General features: G+C 31.8%; 2 protein-coding genes across 4 annotated transcripts; both read right to left on the bottom strand.

Moving 5' to 3' along the window:
• Positions 1-3,553: 3,553 nt before the first annotated feature.
• Positions 3,554-7,538, bottom strand: LOC115715575 (RINT1-like protein MAG2L). Of its 3 annotated transcripts, none has more exons than XM_061115476.1 (4): positions 6,941-7,538; positions 6,752-6,850; positions 5,658-5,776; positions 3,554-5,565 (listed from the first exon to the last, which is right to left on the bottom strand). In XM_061115476.1, exons 1-4 carry the CDS (start codon positions 7,251-7,253, stop codon positions 3,715-3,717), a joined length of 2,382 nt encoding a protein of 793 aa, XP_060971459.1. In that variant the 5' UTR covers positions 7,254-7,538; the 3' UTR covers positions 3,554-3,714. The 3 variants fall into 3 exon arrangements, with proteins under 3 accessions (XP_060971459.1, XP_030500070.2, XP_060971460.1); XM_030644210.2 differs by having other exon boundaries at positions 3,554-5,550; positions 6,941-7,535; XM_061115477.1 differs by having other exon boundaries at positions 6,937-7,127.
• Positions 7,539-10,819: 3,281 nt separating this feature from the next.
• On the bottom strand, positions 10,820-17,728 carry LOC115716734 (uncharacterized). The gene is made up of 5 exons (XM_030645616.2): positions 17,257-17,728; positions 13,552-13,682; positions 13,129-13,254; positions 12,883-13,010; positions 10,820-11,393 (listed from the first exon to the last, which is right to left on the bottom strand). The coding sequence occupies exons 1-5, from the start codon at positions 17,447-17,449 to the stop codon at positions 11,081-11,083; spliced, it is 891 nt and encodes a 296-aa protein (XP_030501476.2). The 5' UTR covers positions 17,450-17,728; the 3' UTR covers positions 10,820-11,080.
• Positions 17,729-18,753: the final 1,025 nt, after the last annotated feature.

Raw genomic sequence — 18,753 nt, 5'->3', positions numbered from 1 at the left:
CTCTAGAGTTTCTTAACTTATCAGACAATAATTTTCAATCTTCATTGCTGAACTGAATTTCCAATCTCGCTAAGCTTGTTCATCTTGATCTAAGACCATTCTTTTTAGATGATTCATTTCTTAAAAATGGTCCTAAGAGCTTATCTTCTTTAAGATACCTTGATATTTCTTCTTCTAATCTTAGCTCTCTACCAGATGTGTTTTTTGGTCTTAAAAATATTCACACTCTTATACTTGAAGATAACTATCTCGATGTTTCAGTTGTATGTCATTTATATAACATGACTTTATCTGAAACATCTTGATATATCTTCGAATATTCACACAAAAAGACCAATATTCCCAACTGCCTTTATTTTCAAAAATATAAAAAAAATTATTAAGGTTATGATAAATATGACATAAAAAATTATTAAGGTTATGATAAATCAAACTAAAAGTATAGTTTTTTTAAAAAAAAAAAAAAACCATATAAAACATTAAAAAAAAAAAAATCTGAATTTAAAATTCATAAAAAATAAAAACTTAATTAAATTACCATAAAAAATATTAAAATTTCCTTCATGTTTATTTTTTTAAAAAAAATAGTGATCGCCGGAGTTTTCACTCGTGCAAGAAAAGTTACCGGAGTTTGTTGTCGGCACCGAAAAAGTCGTCGGAGTAGTTGTCGGTACCGAAAAAGTTGCCGGAATTGCTGCCGGCACCGAAAAAGTCGTCAGAATTAGCATTATCGCCGGAAAAATCACCAAGAAACTGGTTTCTTGATGAAGAAATCGGTTTCTTGGTGATTTTTTCGGTAATTTTACCGGTAACAATGCCAATTCTGACGACTATTCTGGAGTTTGATGTCGATGCTGTAAAAGTCACCAGAGTAGTTGCCGGTGTAGGAAAAATTGCCAAAATTATTGTCGGCATTAAAAAAGTCATGAGAATTGGCATTGTCGCCAGCAAAATCACTAGAATAATCACCAAGAAAGTGGTTTCTTCATCAAGAAACTGGTTTCTTCACCAAGAAAGTGGTTTCTTCATCAAGGAACTAGTTTCGTTACACAACAATAATAAAGATTATGAAAACAAAACAAAAATGATATACACTGAAAATAATTGATACCAGTTTTATTAATCAACCAAATAGAAAAAAAAAACACAAAAAAATACTCATAAATATAAACAAAACAACGCACAATGCACAACAATAATCTAAAATAAAATATAAAGGTAAAAACCAGTTTCAAACCTAGAAACAAAATAATAAAAAGAAACTTAAAATAAAAAATATACAATATCATCATAAAATAGAAATACCTCATTACAGAACCCTTAAAACCTGTAAACCAGTTTTAAACTTATGAACCATGTGAAACTAGATTCGACACTATGAAAATCATAACGAAATATAAATGCTAAACAATAAAGTTAACTGAAACAAGTTATCAAAATTGGCATAGTCGCTGGAGTTGCTGCCGGTACTGGAAAAGTCATTGGAGTTGCTACCAGCGCTAAAAAAATCATCAGAATTGGCATTATCGCTCGAAAAATCACAAAAAAAATTACCAAGAAACTGGTTTCTTTATCAAGAAATTGGTTTCTTAATGAAGAAAAGAAACCATTTTCTTGGTGATTTTTTCGGTAATTTTTCCGGCGACAATGCCAATTCCGACAAATTTCCCAGAGTTTACTGTCGGTACTGAAAAAGTCACCGGAGTAGCTGTCGGTGTATTAGTCGTCAGAGTTGCTACCAACGCCAGAAAAGTCGTCAGAATTGCCATTGTCGTCAGAAAAATCATCGAAAAAATCACCAAGAAATCTTCTTGGTAATTTTCCGGCGACTATGCCAATTCTGATGACTTTTTCGAAGTTTGCTGCCGGTACTGGAAAAGTCACCGGAGTAGCTGCTAGCGTCAAGAAAGTCGTCAGAATTGGCTTGTCAATGGAAAAATATGAAGAAAGTGGTTTCTTTCTCTTCAAGAAAGAAACCGGTTTTTTGGTATTTTTTCAGTGATTTTTCCACCGACAATGCCGATTCCGACGAATTTTTCGGCACCAGCAGCAACTCCGACGACTTTTCTGGCACCGACGCTACTCCAGCGACTTTTCCGGCACTAGCAGCAAACTCCGGTGACTTTTCTAGCATCAGTGACAAATAAAACTTCCTAAACAAATAAAAAATTAAATATGGGACTTGAAAACCTAATTACATATATATGGCATATCAAATACCATAAAAAGACCTAAAAATAAAAAAATACCATATAAATTAGTCAAACTTAAATGTGTCATATTTATCATAAGAACCTTTAAAATTCTATAGTAAGTGTAATTTCCTCATATGGAAACTACCTATTGGGGGGTTATATTTCTCCCAAAAATTAAACACAAGGGTTCGCTTTACCAATTTTTTTAATTATTATTATTATTTCAAAACGTGTACTAAACATTAGGGTTGTTCAAAAAAATTAATAAATGGCCCAACCCAAATAAACCGTCCAAATTAAACCGAATAAACCGACAAAAAATACAACCTGAATAACTTTACAAAAAATTCAAACCGCCCAATGAATATATTGGGCGGGTTGAATATTATTCTAACCCAGCCAAATAACTCGAATAAAATGAATAAACCAACTTACATATATTTTATAAAAAATTATTTATAACATAATATATAATATATTTTACATTTAAAGTTTGTATTTTATAGTATTATTTTGAAATTTAGAATGTAGTTGATAATTTTAACTGTATTTGAATATTGAAATTGAAATTTAAAATTTACATATGAGTATATTTTTTTTATTCTATTTTTTGAAAAATATTATTTAATACTTTAATGTTTATTCAATTCATATTTATTTTTTAATATTAATTTAAACTATAACTATTTTAAATTTAAAAGGCATATACTATATATTTTTTTTTTTTTTCAAATCAATTATTTGAACACCAAAAACTAACAACAATAAAAAATAAAAAATAAAGATCGGTTTAAATGGGTTAACCCGACCAAACCGACAAAAATCATTGGTCGGGTTACACTTTTTTTTTCATTGGACGAGTTATATTTACAACTCGACATTTATATTAGATTGGTAAAAATACACTATAACTCGTCCAAACCGACCGATGTACACCCCTACTAAACACATTAATACTAAATTCAAACCTACTCAACCCACAGTAACAAACAGCCCCAAAGTAATTAGCAACTTTTCGTGTTATTTAATAAATTAAAATTTGTTAAAACTCAATTTAAGATTACATATGATCATTTATAGTGTTCTTTAGCAATTAATATAAAACAAAACATAAACAGAAGAATCTTTTGTTGCTCAAATATTTGACAAGGATTTAATTATAACTATTTAAATGATTTTACCACCAATTCCCTATACATAAAAAGATAAATGATACAGCCTTTTTATTTAAGAAATGCTAAAGGACACTCTTACCTATTGTTATTGGTGTAATTTAATATCGAACCCCACTTATTTTAGTTTAATAAAAATTATAGAGAACTACTAACTAATTATAAAACTACATGTCACAGGGATGCTTAGTGCCCCATAGCAATGCACTTTTTATTTAGCAATATAAATGAAACAACTTTACAACATTTAAACCTAGGTGGTATTTCCCCAAAAAAAAAAAAAATAAACATAGATGGAGAAAGATAAGCCAAAAATGAAGGAAAGGTCTCCAGCCCTTCTTATTCATTCATTTACCTCTTTCCTTGTTTACTTTTAAAAGCTTTAGACCTTTTCTAATATTGGGAAAAAATGCTTCCGGCCGAACACAATAAGATTTAAAAACTGAAAACAAAGCCTGAATATCTGTCTCAAACTGGTTCACCCTATTGGCATAGAACTGAATCTCAGCAAAGATATTACTGAAAAATATAAAATGATCCAGCCCCTCAGCAAGACTTCTCCACAAATCTAAAAAATCTTTGGGGTTAAGAGTCATTTCCAAAGCATGGAGATGACTTTTCAAAGCATCCAATGCATCGACAAAATCAACCGAAACGGCTAAATTTGAGGCAACTGATACTTCCTGCTGAAGATGTTTGGCTTGTTTGACATAATCCCATGAAAGAGTTTCAAATTGACGAAGAATAACAGCAATAATGTCCATCAACCAATTTGTTTCAATCTCACACAAGCTCTTAATTTCTTCCTCAAAAAAGCAATTATGATCAATATTTCCAACATTTCGCGGATTCTTGCAATCATTTTCAGCAACTTTCATCTCCAGAAAATCAACAGAATCACTCCATTGTTGCAGTCTAAACTCAATGTATCTAGCAGCATTGATTAATATACATCTTCTACCCAAGGCATCATCATTGAGATTTTCAGAATCAATTTCAGTTCCTTTGTACCTTAAAAGCAAAACTTTAAGGAAGTACCAGAGAAACCTTACTGCAGTTGACCTAATAAATTGTATACGTGGTAAAACAGCCGGCATGGTTTGGCACCGGTCAATCATCTCCCAGGCAATCTTTAGGGCAGATTCTGCAATAAATGGAGCTTTGTGATCTTCTCTAGTGGAGAGTATATAATGCCCGCGTTCTGTATCGGGGAGAAATCCAGCTTGGAGTTTGCTATCAACATTCCAACTTTTATGATCCTGCAATTCTGCTTTAAGTTTCTTGTAGGCATTTTTCATTTCAATTTTCGCCCATATCTTCAGCCATTCAGGCCTATCACAAAACATTGTCAGCAAAGAAATACCTCTTGAAAGCCCTTGAAATCTATCTGACTCTGTCAAAAAGTGACAGATTTCCAAACTAACAAGAGATTGTATTTGTTTATTGAAGGTGAGAAGTAGATCTATAAGATGAAGCCATGACGGTATAACCTCAACTTTCATATGTTTATCATTATACTGGTCAGCAAGAGAAGAGAAAAGTCTTGTTTCCAAAAACCTAGAAAGTATTTGGACCATTGCAGAAACCCAAGCTTCTTTAGCACTACAGCTTACTAGTCTTGCTCTATCTATCAGAGGTTGTAACACTTCATCTATTCCCTCAATGAAATCTATTGTTATTTTGTATGCAAGAGCAAACATAAATTCGGGCTGATCAACCCACTTTGAAAAGTGGTGCTCCATTCGTGATGCAATTGGAGATACCAGTTCATCAATGGCCCAAAGTCGAATGTTACATTTTTCTTGTTCCAAACGATTACTCTGCCGTTTTTCCCTCCGGATTTGAAAATGTTGTAAAGCACAAAGACTTATGAAGCTATTTGAGTAAGTCTTTCTTTTTTCACCTTCCATGATAACTAATGGGTTTGGAAGGTCTGAAATGTGTCCGCCTTCGACTTTAGATAGTGAAAGTTTTGGGGGCCATCCAAGAGAAATGAGAAGAGACCGATGATCTGCTGATACTTGCGGTCGAAGAATAGTCAAATTTTTTTCAACCCTAGCATCAACAGATTTTAAAAGATGATGCCAGTGTGGTTGAAGTAACACAAGATCAACCAGCTTGTCTTCAATATCGTTCATGGCTTTTATGGCTTGAAGCAACTTTTCATGCTTTGTTCCAAACTCCTGCATTCCGAATATCTAGGTCATTATGTAACACTATCCTCCTGCTAGTGAATTTACCATTCCGACAATGACTCAAATATCACAAGAAAGAGAGACAAACGCATTACATTAGACAATGAGGATTTTGAAAGCTTTGCTGAGAACATAATGCTAGTCTGGCAATTCATAAAACACAAAACAGCATCCTCTAGATCTCCAACCAGAGCTTCTAACTTTAGAGTAGTCTCTGAAACATTAAGACGGTAGTTCAGTAGGGTCACTTGGAAATTCTAAGAAAAGAACAAAGATCACGGTGGCACAACTCCGCCAGTGGATTCATAATGTACAGGTTTTTAAAAATCGTAATCACAAAATAAAAGGCATACACTTCAAGAAAATTACAGACAAATAAGCATTTAAACAACGTATGGCAAGTTCCATCACAAGAAACAAGTATATATGACTACAAAAAGGAATGAAGGGCATTGGTAAAGATTGTGGAGAAATGATATAACAAAAATGATCTCGAGATAACATGAGATGATTAAAGTTTTGGAGTTGAAGTTGCTTACAAAAGCATTAGGGACATTTTTCTAAAATATGATACTATGTTTAAGTTATAAAGATATTTATACAGAAAGAAAAACACAACTTTCTTTTCCTTTTTTATTTTTTGGTAACATTCCTTGAAAAGAAAATCTCATCCCCACATGTAATGCATTTACAAACATAAATAAAATACAAATAACGAAAAGTTAAGGCCGCAAAGAAAAACATTGAGGACTACAAAGTGAATCAAAACTCTTGCAAAGGCAGTCATACTAATATTTATCAAATTGTCAGCATTTCTTTCTTCTTCTTTCTTTACCTTATTTTTTTGACAAAAATTTATTTTCTTATGTTCAAGTGATATACGAAAATCCATAAGATCCTACAAAAACATGGAAGCTTAAATCAACAACTAAGAATGTGTTTATATTTTAAGACAACTAAATGAATGAATAACAATCCAAAAGGAAAATTGATAGTTAAAGCCTCCTAAATAGAAATTTACCATTAAAACTGATCCCATCAACTCAACAGATTAAAGACAATCCTTCACCCACACCAGAAAAAGAAAAAAGAAATGCATACCAAATTAAATAGGCCAAAGAACGGGAAACCACAACAACAAATTATAGAATATGAGAAAGGAAGAAGGAGAAAGAAATCCTATGATTACCAACATAACTGCGGATTGCCTCAATTCGAAGCACTTTCTGAGTGAGTTGGGGGAGTTCTTTCGCCAAAACTCTATGAAATCTCTTGGAACCAATCCCATCTGTGAAAAGGACCCCAAAATAAGGGGCTCAAAATTCTACAAGAGAAGAGAGATATACAAACCCGAATATAGAAAGAAATTTATACAAACGTTGTGAAGTGAGGAGACTGAGGTTCTGAAGATCATGATTGAGACGGCGGGCATCACTTTTGGCTTCGAAAGAGTGAGAAATCCAGGAAACGCAAGACTTGGCGAGTATGGTTTGTAGGGCAATGAGGTCTCGGTCCAAATCGAAGCAGTTGCGGTCAAGCTCCGAAAGGAGAAGAGGAGCTTTGTGAGGAAGATCTTTAGGAGTTTGAAAATGTTGGTGTAGAAAGCTCAGTTGTTCGGAGGAGAGGTCAGTGTGTTTGGGCAAAGCAGGAGTTGCAGAGCCATGGGGAGGAGGAGGAGGAGGAGCTTCCATTGTTTAAAGAATCGCAGCACAGCGGGTCAGACAGTTTTCAAACACAAAGCAGAAGCCAACAGAGTACGGGTATGGGCTTTGTTCTCTTTTGCATTGAAAAGTGTCTTTTTCAGTTTTCTCTTTTCTTTTCTTTTCTTTTTTTGTTTAAAAGAACTATTATGACTTTCTCACAGTTAATTATAATTGTTCAATTGCCCACAAAACTCATGCTAAATTGAATTTTTTTGCTAGTTAAGTTTGTGTGTGCACATTCAATAGAGGGTAAGAATATGTATGTTTTTGATACGGGAAAAAGAGTTATAATGTACATTGAAACAAGAATAGATTCAAACGACAAATTATTTACATACTTTTTTCTTATCCGCATAAATTCTATTTTCGTGAAATTATTGAAATGACTACTCTAGCTACAATCGCTATTGTTATATGAAAATAATTGAGTTATAATGGTACTAAAAATAGCGTGCTTGCTAATGAGGCATTGGACCCGTCCTAAATTTACTTTAATCAAGATTAATGTTGATAAAATACTTTTTTCTAACGAGAAGCGCTTTGGGTTGGTGGCTCGTTCAGCTGTTGGTATTGTTATTCAAACTAAGACTTTGAATAAGATATGGTGTCTTTCAAGGTATGAAAAAAACTTTGTGCTAGATCAAAACTAATCGATGGATGAGTGTGATTGTGGAGTTGCATTGTCGTAGAGTCATTTCAGATTTACAAAATAATTAAAAAAAATGAGTAATTTGTGGCATAAATACTTAATTTTCAGTTGCAAATAAATACCTAAGTTTAATGACTTGGACCAATTAGGGATTATTACGTGGCAATTTACTTAATCAGGTACTTACATAAGTTCCAAAATTATAACTTAGATATTATTACCGCCAAAAATTAAACTTAGGTATTTACTTGCAACTGGAAGTTAAACTTAGGTATTTATACTGCAAATTAATTGTTATATTATTTTTTATTGTAAGTCTTTGATTGCCGATGTTAGTAATGTTTCTTTTATTTTTGTCAAACGATCTACTAATAAAATTGTGCATGCTTTGACGCGATCTTCTCTTATTGAGACTGATCGTATTTTTAGTAGTGTTTCTTTACCTACTGTAATTGTTTCCTTAATTTTGGAAGATTTGAATTAAGGAAGTTTCATTATAATTCAAAAAAAAAAAAATAGCATGCATGCTATTAAAATTTTAATATATTTATATAAAGTAATTTATTGCATAAATATTTAATTTAATCCCTGATTATAAAAAAAAAATATTTAAATGGTAATAATACTTAAGTTATGTTTTTGAAACTTCGTAGATACTCGCCGTTTAATGTTAAGTCATTAACCACGTGTCTTTTTTTTATTGGTATAATTAAACTAATATTTAAAAAATGAATAAAAAATTAATGACCTGAACCAATTAAGAATTACTACGTGAAAACTTACTTAACACTTAATATTCAAGTACCTACAAAAATTCCATAATTATAACTATTACTACCAAAAATTAAATCTAAGTATGTGCTTATAACTGACAATTAAATTTAAATATTTTACACCACAAATTACTCTATTTATATATATATAGGAAAATACTTAGGTAGAGTCATGAAAAACATATGTACATACAGACATTTTTTCATTATGTGTCACTCTTACATTTAATACTAATATATAATTAATTATTTTTATATTATTTTTTTTAATAATTTTGTGATATCAATATAAGGAAAATTACTTAATCTGAAAAAATAAATAAATAAATAAGGAAATTTATTAATTAAATATATATATTTTTTTTTGTGATATCAATATATATGATACACCCCTATTAACTTTAAATAGGATTTAAAAAAAAAATAATAACTGCCAAAAAATAAAATTACCCTAATAAGGAGAAGTATTATAGATATCTTTTGTAGGAGATTTTAGTGTCAGAATTTTAATCAAAAAATAAAAAATAAAAAGACTTGGTGATAGACCTTGTTAATTGTTCGGTGACTTTCATTGATGAAGTTAAAATGTTTTCTCTTTCATTAGATAATTAACGATTGGAGTTTAGAAGGAACACAATTTTACAATAAATTCTTCTTGTTAGACACTAGTTTCAATGAGAAGATAAACTATCTCGGTGCAAACTGTAAGATATATCTATTAATGTAATTGTGCATTGTAATTTATTTTTATTTTTTATTTATTATTAAAAAATTTATTTAGAGTTTTTCTTTAGTTTTTTTAGAGGATAAATTACAATGCACTATAATTATTTTATTTTATTTTTTAAATCATTTTTAAAGTTATTAGGAGTGTATCATATATTTAAGTAGTAACTTATTTTTTAAAAATAAGTAACTTTCGTTATATTGATATTAAAAAAAATAATATAAGAGGAATTAATTAAATATTAATATTAAATATGAGAGTGACACATAGGGTGTGTTTGGAAGTAACTATGTAATTACTAGGTAGTGTAATTACTAGGGTGGTAATTACACAATTTAGTAATTACACTATATTTTAAAGGGTGAATACTATTTTGGACCCTCTGTTTTGCAAAAGTTACCAATCGGACCCTGTGTTTTGTTAAATGACAAAATAGACCCTGTATTTTCTAAAATAGTACAAATAGGACCCTGAATTGATTTTTTTGTCAAAATAAAGTTTAATTATAATCCGATCTAAAAAGCTATGGCAAAACTGTATATATTTTTTGTATCTGTTTGTATTAAGCATTGTCTTCAAGTTGGTTGTATTAAAAAAAAAAGTTGTCAAAAATTAAGCTCAGGGTCCTATTTTTACTATTTTAGAAAATACAGGGTCCATTTTGTCATTTAATGAAACACAGGGTCCAATTGGTAACTTTTGCAAAACAGAGGGTCCAAAATGGTATTTACCCTATTTTAAAATGCAAAGTGTGTTTGAATATGATGTGGTAATTACATTTGAATTCCTAATATCTTGTTTGGCAAAATAATTAGTAATTACATGGGGAAAATAATATTTTTCACTAGCTAATGTTTAATATGGAAAGTTTTTAGTAATTACACAGTGTAATTACATTCAATTCTCATGAGGGTTATGAGAATTGGAGAGTGTAATTAGAACCCCCAATTACTTCCAATTACATAGTTACAGTGTAATTACATGGTCAGATAAACATGCCAAATTGTGTAATTACCTTCAATTACACTGTGGCTTTCCAAACACACACGAAGAAAAATATTTGTACGCAGAAACGTTTTTTGTAACTCTACAGCATTTAAATATAAATATATAGATACTTAGAATGAATTATCTCAAAATATTCTATGAAATTACTTTCTTCGTATAAATGATCATTAATGTTATGATAGAACCTCGTAGTGATACATCCTATCTTTATAAAAATAAAAATTTAAGGATCAACTTATTAAATGAGAAAATAAACAGAAACTATACTTCTTTTTACAAGTTCAGGAATATTGTTGTCATTTTGTTTCAATATTTTAAAAAGTGAAGCACATCTTCCATATCTAAGATTACCTAAGTACAATCATCAAATTTCATATTGGTATGAGAAACAAGGGACTATATATAAGACCACAAGGCTTTCATATATTTCAGACAGTTCCCAATCCCAGTTCTTGATGCTGGGCGATAGGGATGAATGATCCCAGTACATATCATCTGCTGTACATCATCATCAAATACAATATCCACTGCATTCTTATACAATTATACAAGGAAGTATACATGTGGTTTTACCTAATTTGAAAATTGCAGTGAGCAGATACAAAAATGAAATGCCAAAAAGGAAAAAGAGCACTTCAAAAAAAAAAAAGAGTGCTACCTAATTGTTAAATGCTGTGAAAATCTGTAAGACACCAAGCCTTCTCCCATATTGAAGTGCTAACCAGCCCGCAACAGAGAAGTATACTACAAGGAAGCAAGTGCGGCTAAAAGGGATTCTAAGAAGAGCTCTTACAACATTTCTGACAGCAGCGAATCCCGGAAATGAATATTTCATTTGTTGCAGGAGCATAACAAAGCTGATTGAGATCAAGGAAGTTGAAAAACCAGTAATAACTCCTGCTATCATTTCCCACCTCCAATACTTTGATTTGTTTTTGCTTATAACCCAAGACTGTAAAATCTTCATTGATCTGAAAATATAGGAGCCAATTATCAATATTTAGCACCAAGACAGCATGAAAAATCCAACAAACACAAAAAACACTGCACTCGCGGACCATTTACATAAACAGGTTAGAGCTAGAGAATGTGATTGCATTTAAGAACCTCTCAAAATTAACAATGAGCATCCATCTGTTATCTGGCAAAAGTGAAAATTTATCCCGAACACAGACGAAAAGAGCAGACACTACCATTTTTATAAAACTCAGTATGTTCCAATTGTACAGTACAGTATTATCCCCCAATGAAAATTACAAGAGAAATAGCAGCACACTTTAAAAATAACAGACGCCTGATAAAAGGTAAATGTTTTTGTCTACAGTACATAAACAATCATAAATTGAGGCTAGTCCAGTGACTGGATACAAGAGTGAGTAGTGTGACTGATCCGAGTTTAAGTGCCTTTTTAAATATATCTTACACAAAAATAAGTAAATAAACCACAATTTACACCGATTCAAAATCAAAAGCTTAAAATTACAGCAAACCAGGAGCTCCTTCATTTAGCGAGCTTTGACCGTACACATTTGCAACACCAGACCACATATCAAATAGCACTTCGATTGGTGTAATTAAATTGTTAATCATCAGTAGTTTTACTGTTACTGGTCTGCAGCTTCCATTAGAAAAAAAAAACTAAAAAAAAAAACTTCATCCCATACACTAAGGAATAAATTGCATAGGGTAGAGAAACTGCAACAGAAATGAGGGATCCCAGTCATAGGATATCAAAGAAATGCTTGCTGAACTTGATTTCACTAAAATATAAAAGATGTCACTCCAACATCTGAATGCAGTTATTTCAACATAAACCAATGTAAGGTCCACATTTGCCCAAATTATTAACTAATAAACTGAAAATGTAAATTTATAAGAATCTCTAATCTAACACTATCTGACCAAGAAAAAACTGCAAAATGAATGCATGTAAAAATTAAAAACATAACCCATAACCCATACCTTAACTGTCATACAAATTGCAACTTTAACTCTCTGATATGGAACCACAGAAACACATTACCCATTATATGAATTCAGTTCTTCTACTTTAGTGTAAGTTTATGGTTCTGATGTTCCCTTGCATTAAATGATCTGTCTAAGGATACATACAAGTATTATAGTGTCCCAAATTTGTGTTGCATAATTTGATCATCTTATTAAATACAAGAAAGGTACCATAATTCATGGAGACAAAGCAAGTGACAGTTGTTGGTTAAAAATACATATAAACTTTCTTTCACTATTGTTCCACATAAAGCACATACACAACCAATGAAGCTATTGAGAATTGTATCCAGCTCAAGGGACTCAGCTAAAAGGCTCTGCCTAAATCAACTTACAATACACCACAGGTATATACACTACTTATCTTTGCAACTAATCTATAACATACAACAATGACTGATATATTATAAAACTGCACAATAATAGATAATCTCAAAACTTTAGACTACTTACAGAAAGACATATCTCTTAATCATCTCAAAAGTAGATGGATCTTTTGCTTGGCAACTGAAAAATCCATCACCATGTAAGCTTACTTTGGAAATTCCATAAGTGTACCAACAGTCATAAGTTTCATTCACCTAATCACAAAAAGTGAAAAAAGACAACCATCTTAGAATTTACCAAAAACTTAAGAATGCAAGATAAAAAAAAAAACACTAGCAAAAGATAAGTATAGTATGACTGATAAAATTTAACCTTGAATTTAGCTTTGTTCAACCATGCAGCGCCAAAATTAGGCCTGCAGTTTAAAGGAAGGGCCTCATTTGGAGCTTCTGCAAATGCCAGTCGAGTAACACCTGAAGACAGGTCTCTATATTCCACCTGCAATAAAACAAAATAATTTAGTAAAAAGCACAAAATAAAATGCCAGAATAACATATAAAACCCACAATCACACATAAGAAAGATGAGAATATATATTCTAATGCTTCCCATGAACTTTCCATTATATATAAATTCCACAATGGATAACCAAGCAACCAACCTACAAATATAACACAACAAAAGCAACCCACACAATGGAAATCCTTTGTTGTAATGGACTCAGTGGAAAATTCACATATAACTCTAGGAGTTCCTCATGCTAAAAGAGGTATGGATTGAGACTATAGTACAAACCTTAAATATTGACGCCCAATAGTAGTCATAACGACAGCGAAATTTACTTTTCTCAAAAGGATAAAACACATGCTTGGCTTTGTAGTTGAGCAGTCCAAGTTCACAGACCTTGGATGATTTGAGATCCACACCTACGAAAGGGATGCAAAGAAAAAGGTTATATCTTAACAAGAAGAAAGAAGGTAATGTTTAAACAAAAAATAAAGTACTAAAAATTTAAACAGAAGGAGATAGATAACAACTTTTATACGTGTAGGTTATATTTTATATGCTAATTCCCTGAAACTTATATCTCATTTTGTTGTAGTTAACGACCAAAACATTTCAGTTGTCCATAGCCCCAAATGAAGGACTGTTGGGCAGAAAAGGCAAAAGCACCAATAGAATCAATGAGTAACACCACATTCATAGGCTGTCCATATGTAAATATTTATCAATATACTTAATCACCCAATTGCAAAGGACAACAAGAACAATTTTCCGCAGGCTGAAGCACACTGAGAGTAGGTCACTCATATAAAAATAAGAACAAGAAATGAAAGAGATACAATTACAAGAGTTGAGTTTATTGGAAGAAAAGGCAATTAACAAAAATATATGTTCCAATGGGCAAATGATGGGGATGCCAACTCTAAATTGTTGCTTAGACTTATTCATGCCAGAATGTCCAAGAATTTTATTTCCAAGTTGGGGAAGAAGGTGGATCTACTGGTTCCGGAGAAGACAATTAAAAAATTATTTTATTATACAATGATTTCAAAGATCAAACAATGGTGGATTCAAAGGATTTCAAGGGGTAAACTGGGCTCCTATCGTAGAAATGTTACAAGACTGACTGATAAGACCAATTAGAGAAAAAAGAGACCAAAGAATCAGAGTTAGATTGTAATGGAATGAAAGTTGCAAGATGTGATGGGGTTACTATGAAGCTATTTCAGCAAAGTTGGGAGGATCTAAGAGAGGATATCATGGAGGTCTTCAAGGAATTTTACAGTGATCGCACCATCAACGTGCGCACCAAGGAAACTTGTGTATGATAACTAGCCTATATAAGAACACGATAAGCAAAATCCTAATGATGATAAGAAAAATCCTATATGAGGTCCTGTTTAAAGTTCTATCCAAAATATTGAGAAGACATTTCAGAAACAATATATCAAATGTCCAAGGACGTTTCATAGCTACAAGACAAATAAGTAATGTGGCTCTAATAGTGAACAATGTTGTAAAAGAAAACAAAATGCATGCAACACAACTGCATTGTTGAAAATAGATTTATAAGGTTTAGAATAAAATGGAGTGGCTTTTTTTAATTATTGAAACTTGTATTGGAAGAGAAAAAGAGGATTCAAAAGGAAATGGCGAAGATGGATCAATGATTGCTAATCATTAGCAACCTTCTCAATTTTGAGCAACAATAGACCACGAGACTAGCTTAGAGGATCAAGAGGAATGCAACAAGGTGATTTGTACCACCCTTTCTTTTGACTAAAAGTTTTGAGCAGTTTTCGTTCTTAGATTTGAATAGAGATTGGAGATTGTTGAGTAGTGTTGCTTAATAGCACCTGAATTGTTAATGTCTTGGTGGTTTGGTTTTGTTTCAAATATTTTAAATGTTTTTGATATAGCACTTGTAATCATGGTATTCCTCCGCCACAAGTGAGGCTATCTATATATAACGGGGGAGGGGTCGGTCTTAGACAAAGGCCTCTTTCTCTTTTTCACAAAAAAAAAAAAGAAGACTAGTGGGCAAAGCTAAGGCATAGGGCTTGTTCCATGAGCTAAATATTGGTGGTAAATAAATTTAGAGGATTTTGTACAACAGTTGGCAAACACATTGTCATGCTCAAGGGAGTGGGCTATAAGATATTTGGTCATACTTTAGAAGCCATCCTGATAAAAAGTGATTTATGTAGTCCGATGATGGATAAAATTAGTAAAAGCTAATTGAGTTGAAAGAGGCTTCCTATATATAGGGGGTAATTTCACATTGATAGAATTCTTTTTGTCAACATTATCGACAGCATAGAATGAAAAGATTCTTATTGGAAGAGTGTGATAGGGAAGGAAATGATCACCTGGTTGGATGGGAGAAGTAAACCTAAGGAATTTGAAGATTTGAGAAATTGGCAATATTGTAAAGTTGTAATAAAGCCTTACTTGTGAAATGGTTATAGCAATTCTTGACGGAAAAAGACACCTTGTGGCTTAAGGTAATCAAAAGTAATATAACTACGAAATGGCTCCAATTGGGTGAATTACATAATTGTCAATTCACATAATAGTTAAGGGCAAAATAGAATCATTCCCTTGGAACATTAAGATCCTTCATAACTTAATTAATAGAAAAATGCCAAGTTTTAGCATTGATTACAGCATTACAAACTTATACACGCTAAGGATTATGAGGCTTTCTCATCCAAATCAACTTCGAGAAGTTAGCCAAAGAGGATGGTTTGCTGAATTTAAGTCTTTCCAATTCACAGTATTCATTAAGTTAGAGCTAAGGTAAAAAAAATGGATGGGTAGCAGCTTTGAACAAGATGAATACCGTGAGAACTTACAAAGGTGGGAACTTTTTCTTAAAGGTCTTGCCCAATCAGCATGTATTGTGTAAAAGAAACTTTCCAGTGACCACATATTTCTACATTGATGAACGTTTATAGGGGAAATTTGGGTTTTCCTACGACAGATGGGATTTAATTAAATGTGACCAGAATCTTCTTGTTAGGAAATAATGCAACATGAAGAGAGTGTAGGGCGTCGTGGATTGCGTCGAGCTGAAGAAAGACGATATTGTGGAATGTGGTTGTCTCGCTGTTCTTTCCGCAACATGGCTGGAGATGAACAATACAACCTTCAACAATGTAGAAGAGATTGTGGGATTTATTTTGGAAAGACTTTTGAGCAGTAGCTTAATGGACCCTCAATAATAAAGGCTTAAGGAATACTATTTGTGACTAATATTTGTGATGGCTTTTGTGATAGTTTACAGTTTATATACTATGTGAACTTTTTTTTCTCCGTGGCTCAAAGGACTGTAAGAAAGCTGAGAACCAATCGTCTCATGTGATATAATTTCTGTTTCACATCTAAAAGAAAAAATTACAAATCCAAGGGCCATGGGTATTACAATTGCACACAGATGTTGTATTTCTAAACCTCTCTAGTATACTATATAGATGACTTTCTGGCTTTGTTATGGGCTTCTACTTATATTGATTTTGAAGACAGTCCTTCATTCACTGCATGAACCACTAAAAGGATTATGTTCTCACCTGATTTCTTTTTCTTTTACCTCTTATTGAAGGTGGCCTTCATGTTCTCACTATCTTATATCGTGATATATTTCTTCAATCAATAAACATATACTGTAAGAGCTTATAACCTTTGAGTAACATAATAAATAGAAAATTGATCAAATTTCAAAAATCATAAAATATTAATATACCCACTAAATATAAAATAGAAACCTACCCAGTTCATCCAAAATCTAGAACTACGTCACTGTGCATAAAGAACGGACTTTGTTTCAAGGTCATGTCACTAATAGCTGTAATTTAACATGGAACTAATAGTTTTCCTTCAATGCTAATCATCATTTTCTAAGCAACTAAACACAGCCAATTGAACTCCAATACAAGTACGCACAAATCATAAACACTCAATCTTTAAGAATAAATAAATAATTAGAAGAACACTTACTACTAGAGACGATCTTGCACTGAGAAGGCACCGAGATCGGACCGGAGACCGGTGAATCGGCGAGGAAAACAGCAACGAGGCCAACCAAGAATGATAATACGAAAAATGAAACTATAGGGAAAAGGAGAGCCAGAGACCAACGGAGTATAAGAAAGGGCAAGCTGCGCTTCCTTGTTCTCCTCTCAGACTCCATGAAATGACGAAACCCAAAGCCGCCTTTTGAGTCTTATCGCAAATTAAGAGAAATACGAGGAGCTTCTATGCAAACTCCGGCCACCGGAACCATTTATCCGGTGATCGGTTAGATTTTCAAAGAGGAGAGGAGAAGTGAGAAGAAATGGGATTCATTTTTCTTTCTTTCAATTGGTTTCTTTTTCTTTTATATTTTTTTTCTTCACAATGAACCTTTCATTTCTTTCTAGCAAAAAAAATGAACCTTTCATTTCTTTTTATTATTATTATTATAATTTATGAAGTGATAAAAATAATTTGATTATAGAAAATATTATTAAAGTGTATATAATGGTAGAGAAATTTGTAAATTGTGTTTAGTTGTGTGTCATATTCTCGTTAATTGAAAAGTATGAATCTTAAAAAATTATAATAAAAAATAATTTTTTATTATGTCAATTTTTTTTTAAGATTAAATAGTGACTTTATTGAAATATTAACATTTTGAGTACAAGAGAGCTTTTAAATCAGTCCAAATATTATGCTTAAAAATGCTACGACCAGAAAGATATCTAGAGTGTTATGTCACAGCATGAGCAACTCTATTAGTTGATCGTTTGATAAAACAGTATTGACATTACAAAGTGAGGATAGTAAAAATTGGCAATCTTGTATAATAAGGCCGAATGTGGAGCACATCTTATGATTGCTGCGAATGCTTTGAACAGTGAGCATGCTATCCGTCTCAATCTCAACATTTTGCCATTGTTTGTTTTTTACCTAGTTGAGAGCTTCTTTGATACCAATGGCTTCAACAATTTCTGCAGAGTAGACATTACCCTGGTAGCAAGATTCGGCTTCAATTAATTTAGCACACCAAAAATAAGATTTAAGCAGTCTGTTGCACGCGTTACTATTTTATTTTATATGCATGTAAAACAGATTTTTCAAACACTGGTTTTGGTATTGTAAATTATTATGAATTTTATAAAATTTTCCAAGATGTCTTGTTAGAGAGTCTCACATTGCTAATGTGGGAAAAAATAGAATGTATTAGACCATCTTCAATGGAAGATATTAAAATTGTACTATATTTGGCACAAAAATTAGTTTTGTAGTAAATTTACATCAAATTTTAGCATTATCCTCCAATGCACAATTACAAAATTTTGATGTAAAATATTTTAATTAATGTTTTTATTAAAAAAATAAAACTAATAACTTTATTATCAATTTTATTATTACTTTAATATGTAAGACAATAAAATAATAATAATATAAATACTTCATAATTTAATGCTATAGTTAATTATACTAATAAAATAA

The sequence above is a fragment of the Cannabis sativa genome, chromosome 5 (genome assembly GCF_029168945.1).
Source record: "Cannabis sativa cultivar Pink pepper isolate KNU-18-1 chromosome 5, ASM2916894v1, whole genome shotgun sequence".
Taxonomy (NCBI): domain Eukaryota; kingdom Viridiplantae; phylum Streptophyta; class Magnoliopsida; order Rosales; family Cannabaceae; genus Cannabis; species Cannabis sativa.
Note: the sequence above shows the minus strand (reverse complement) of the source record. Positions and strands in the feature narration are given on the sequence as shown.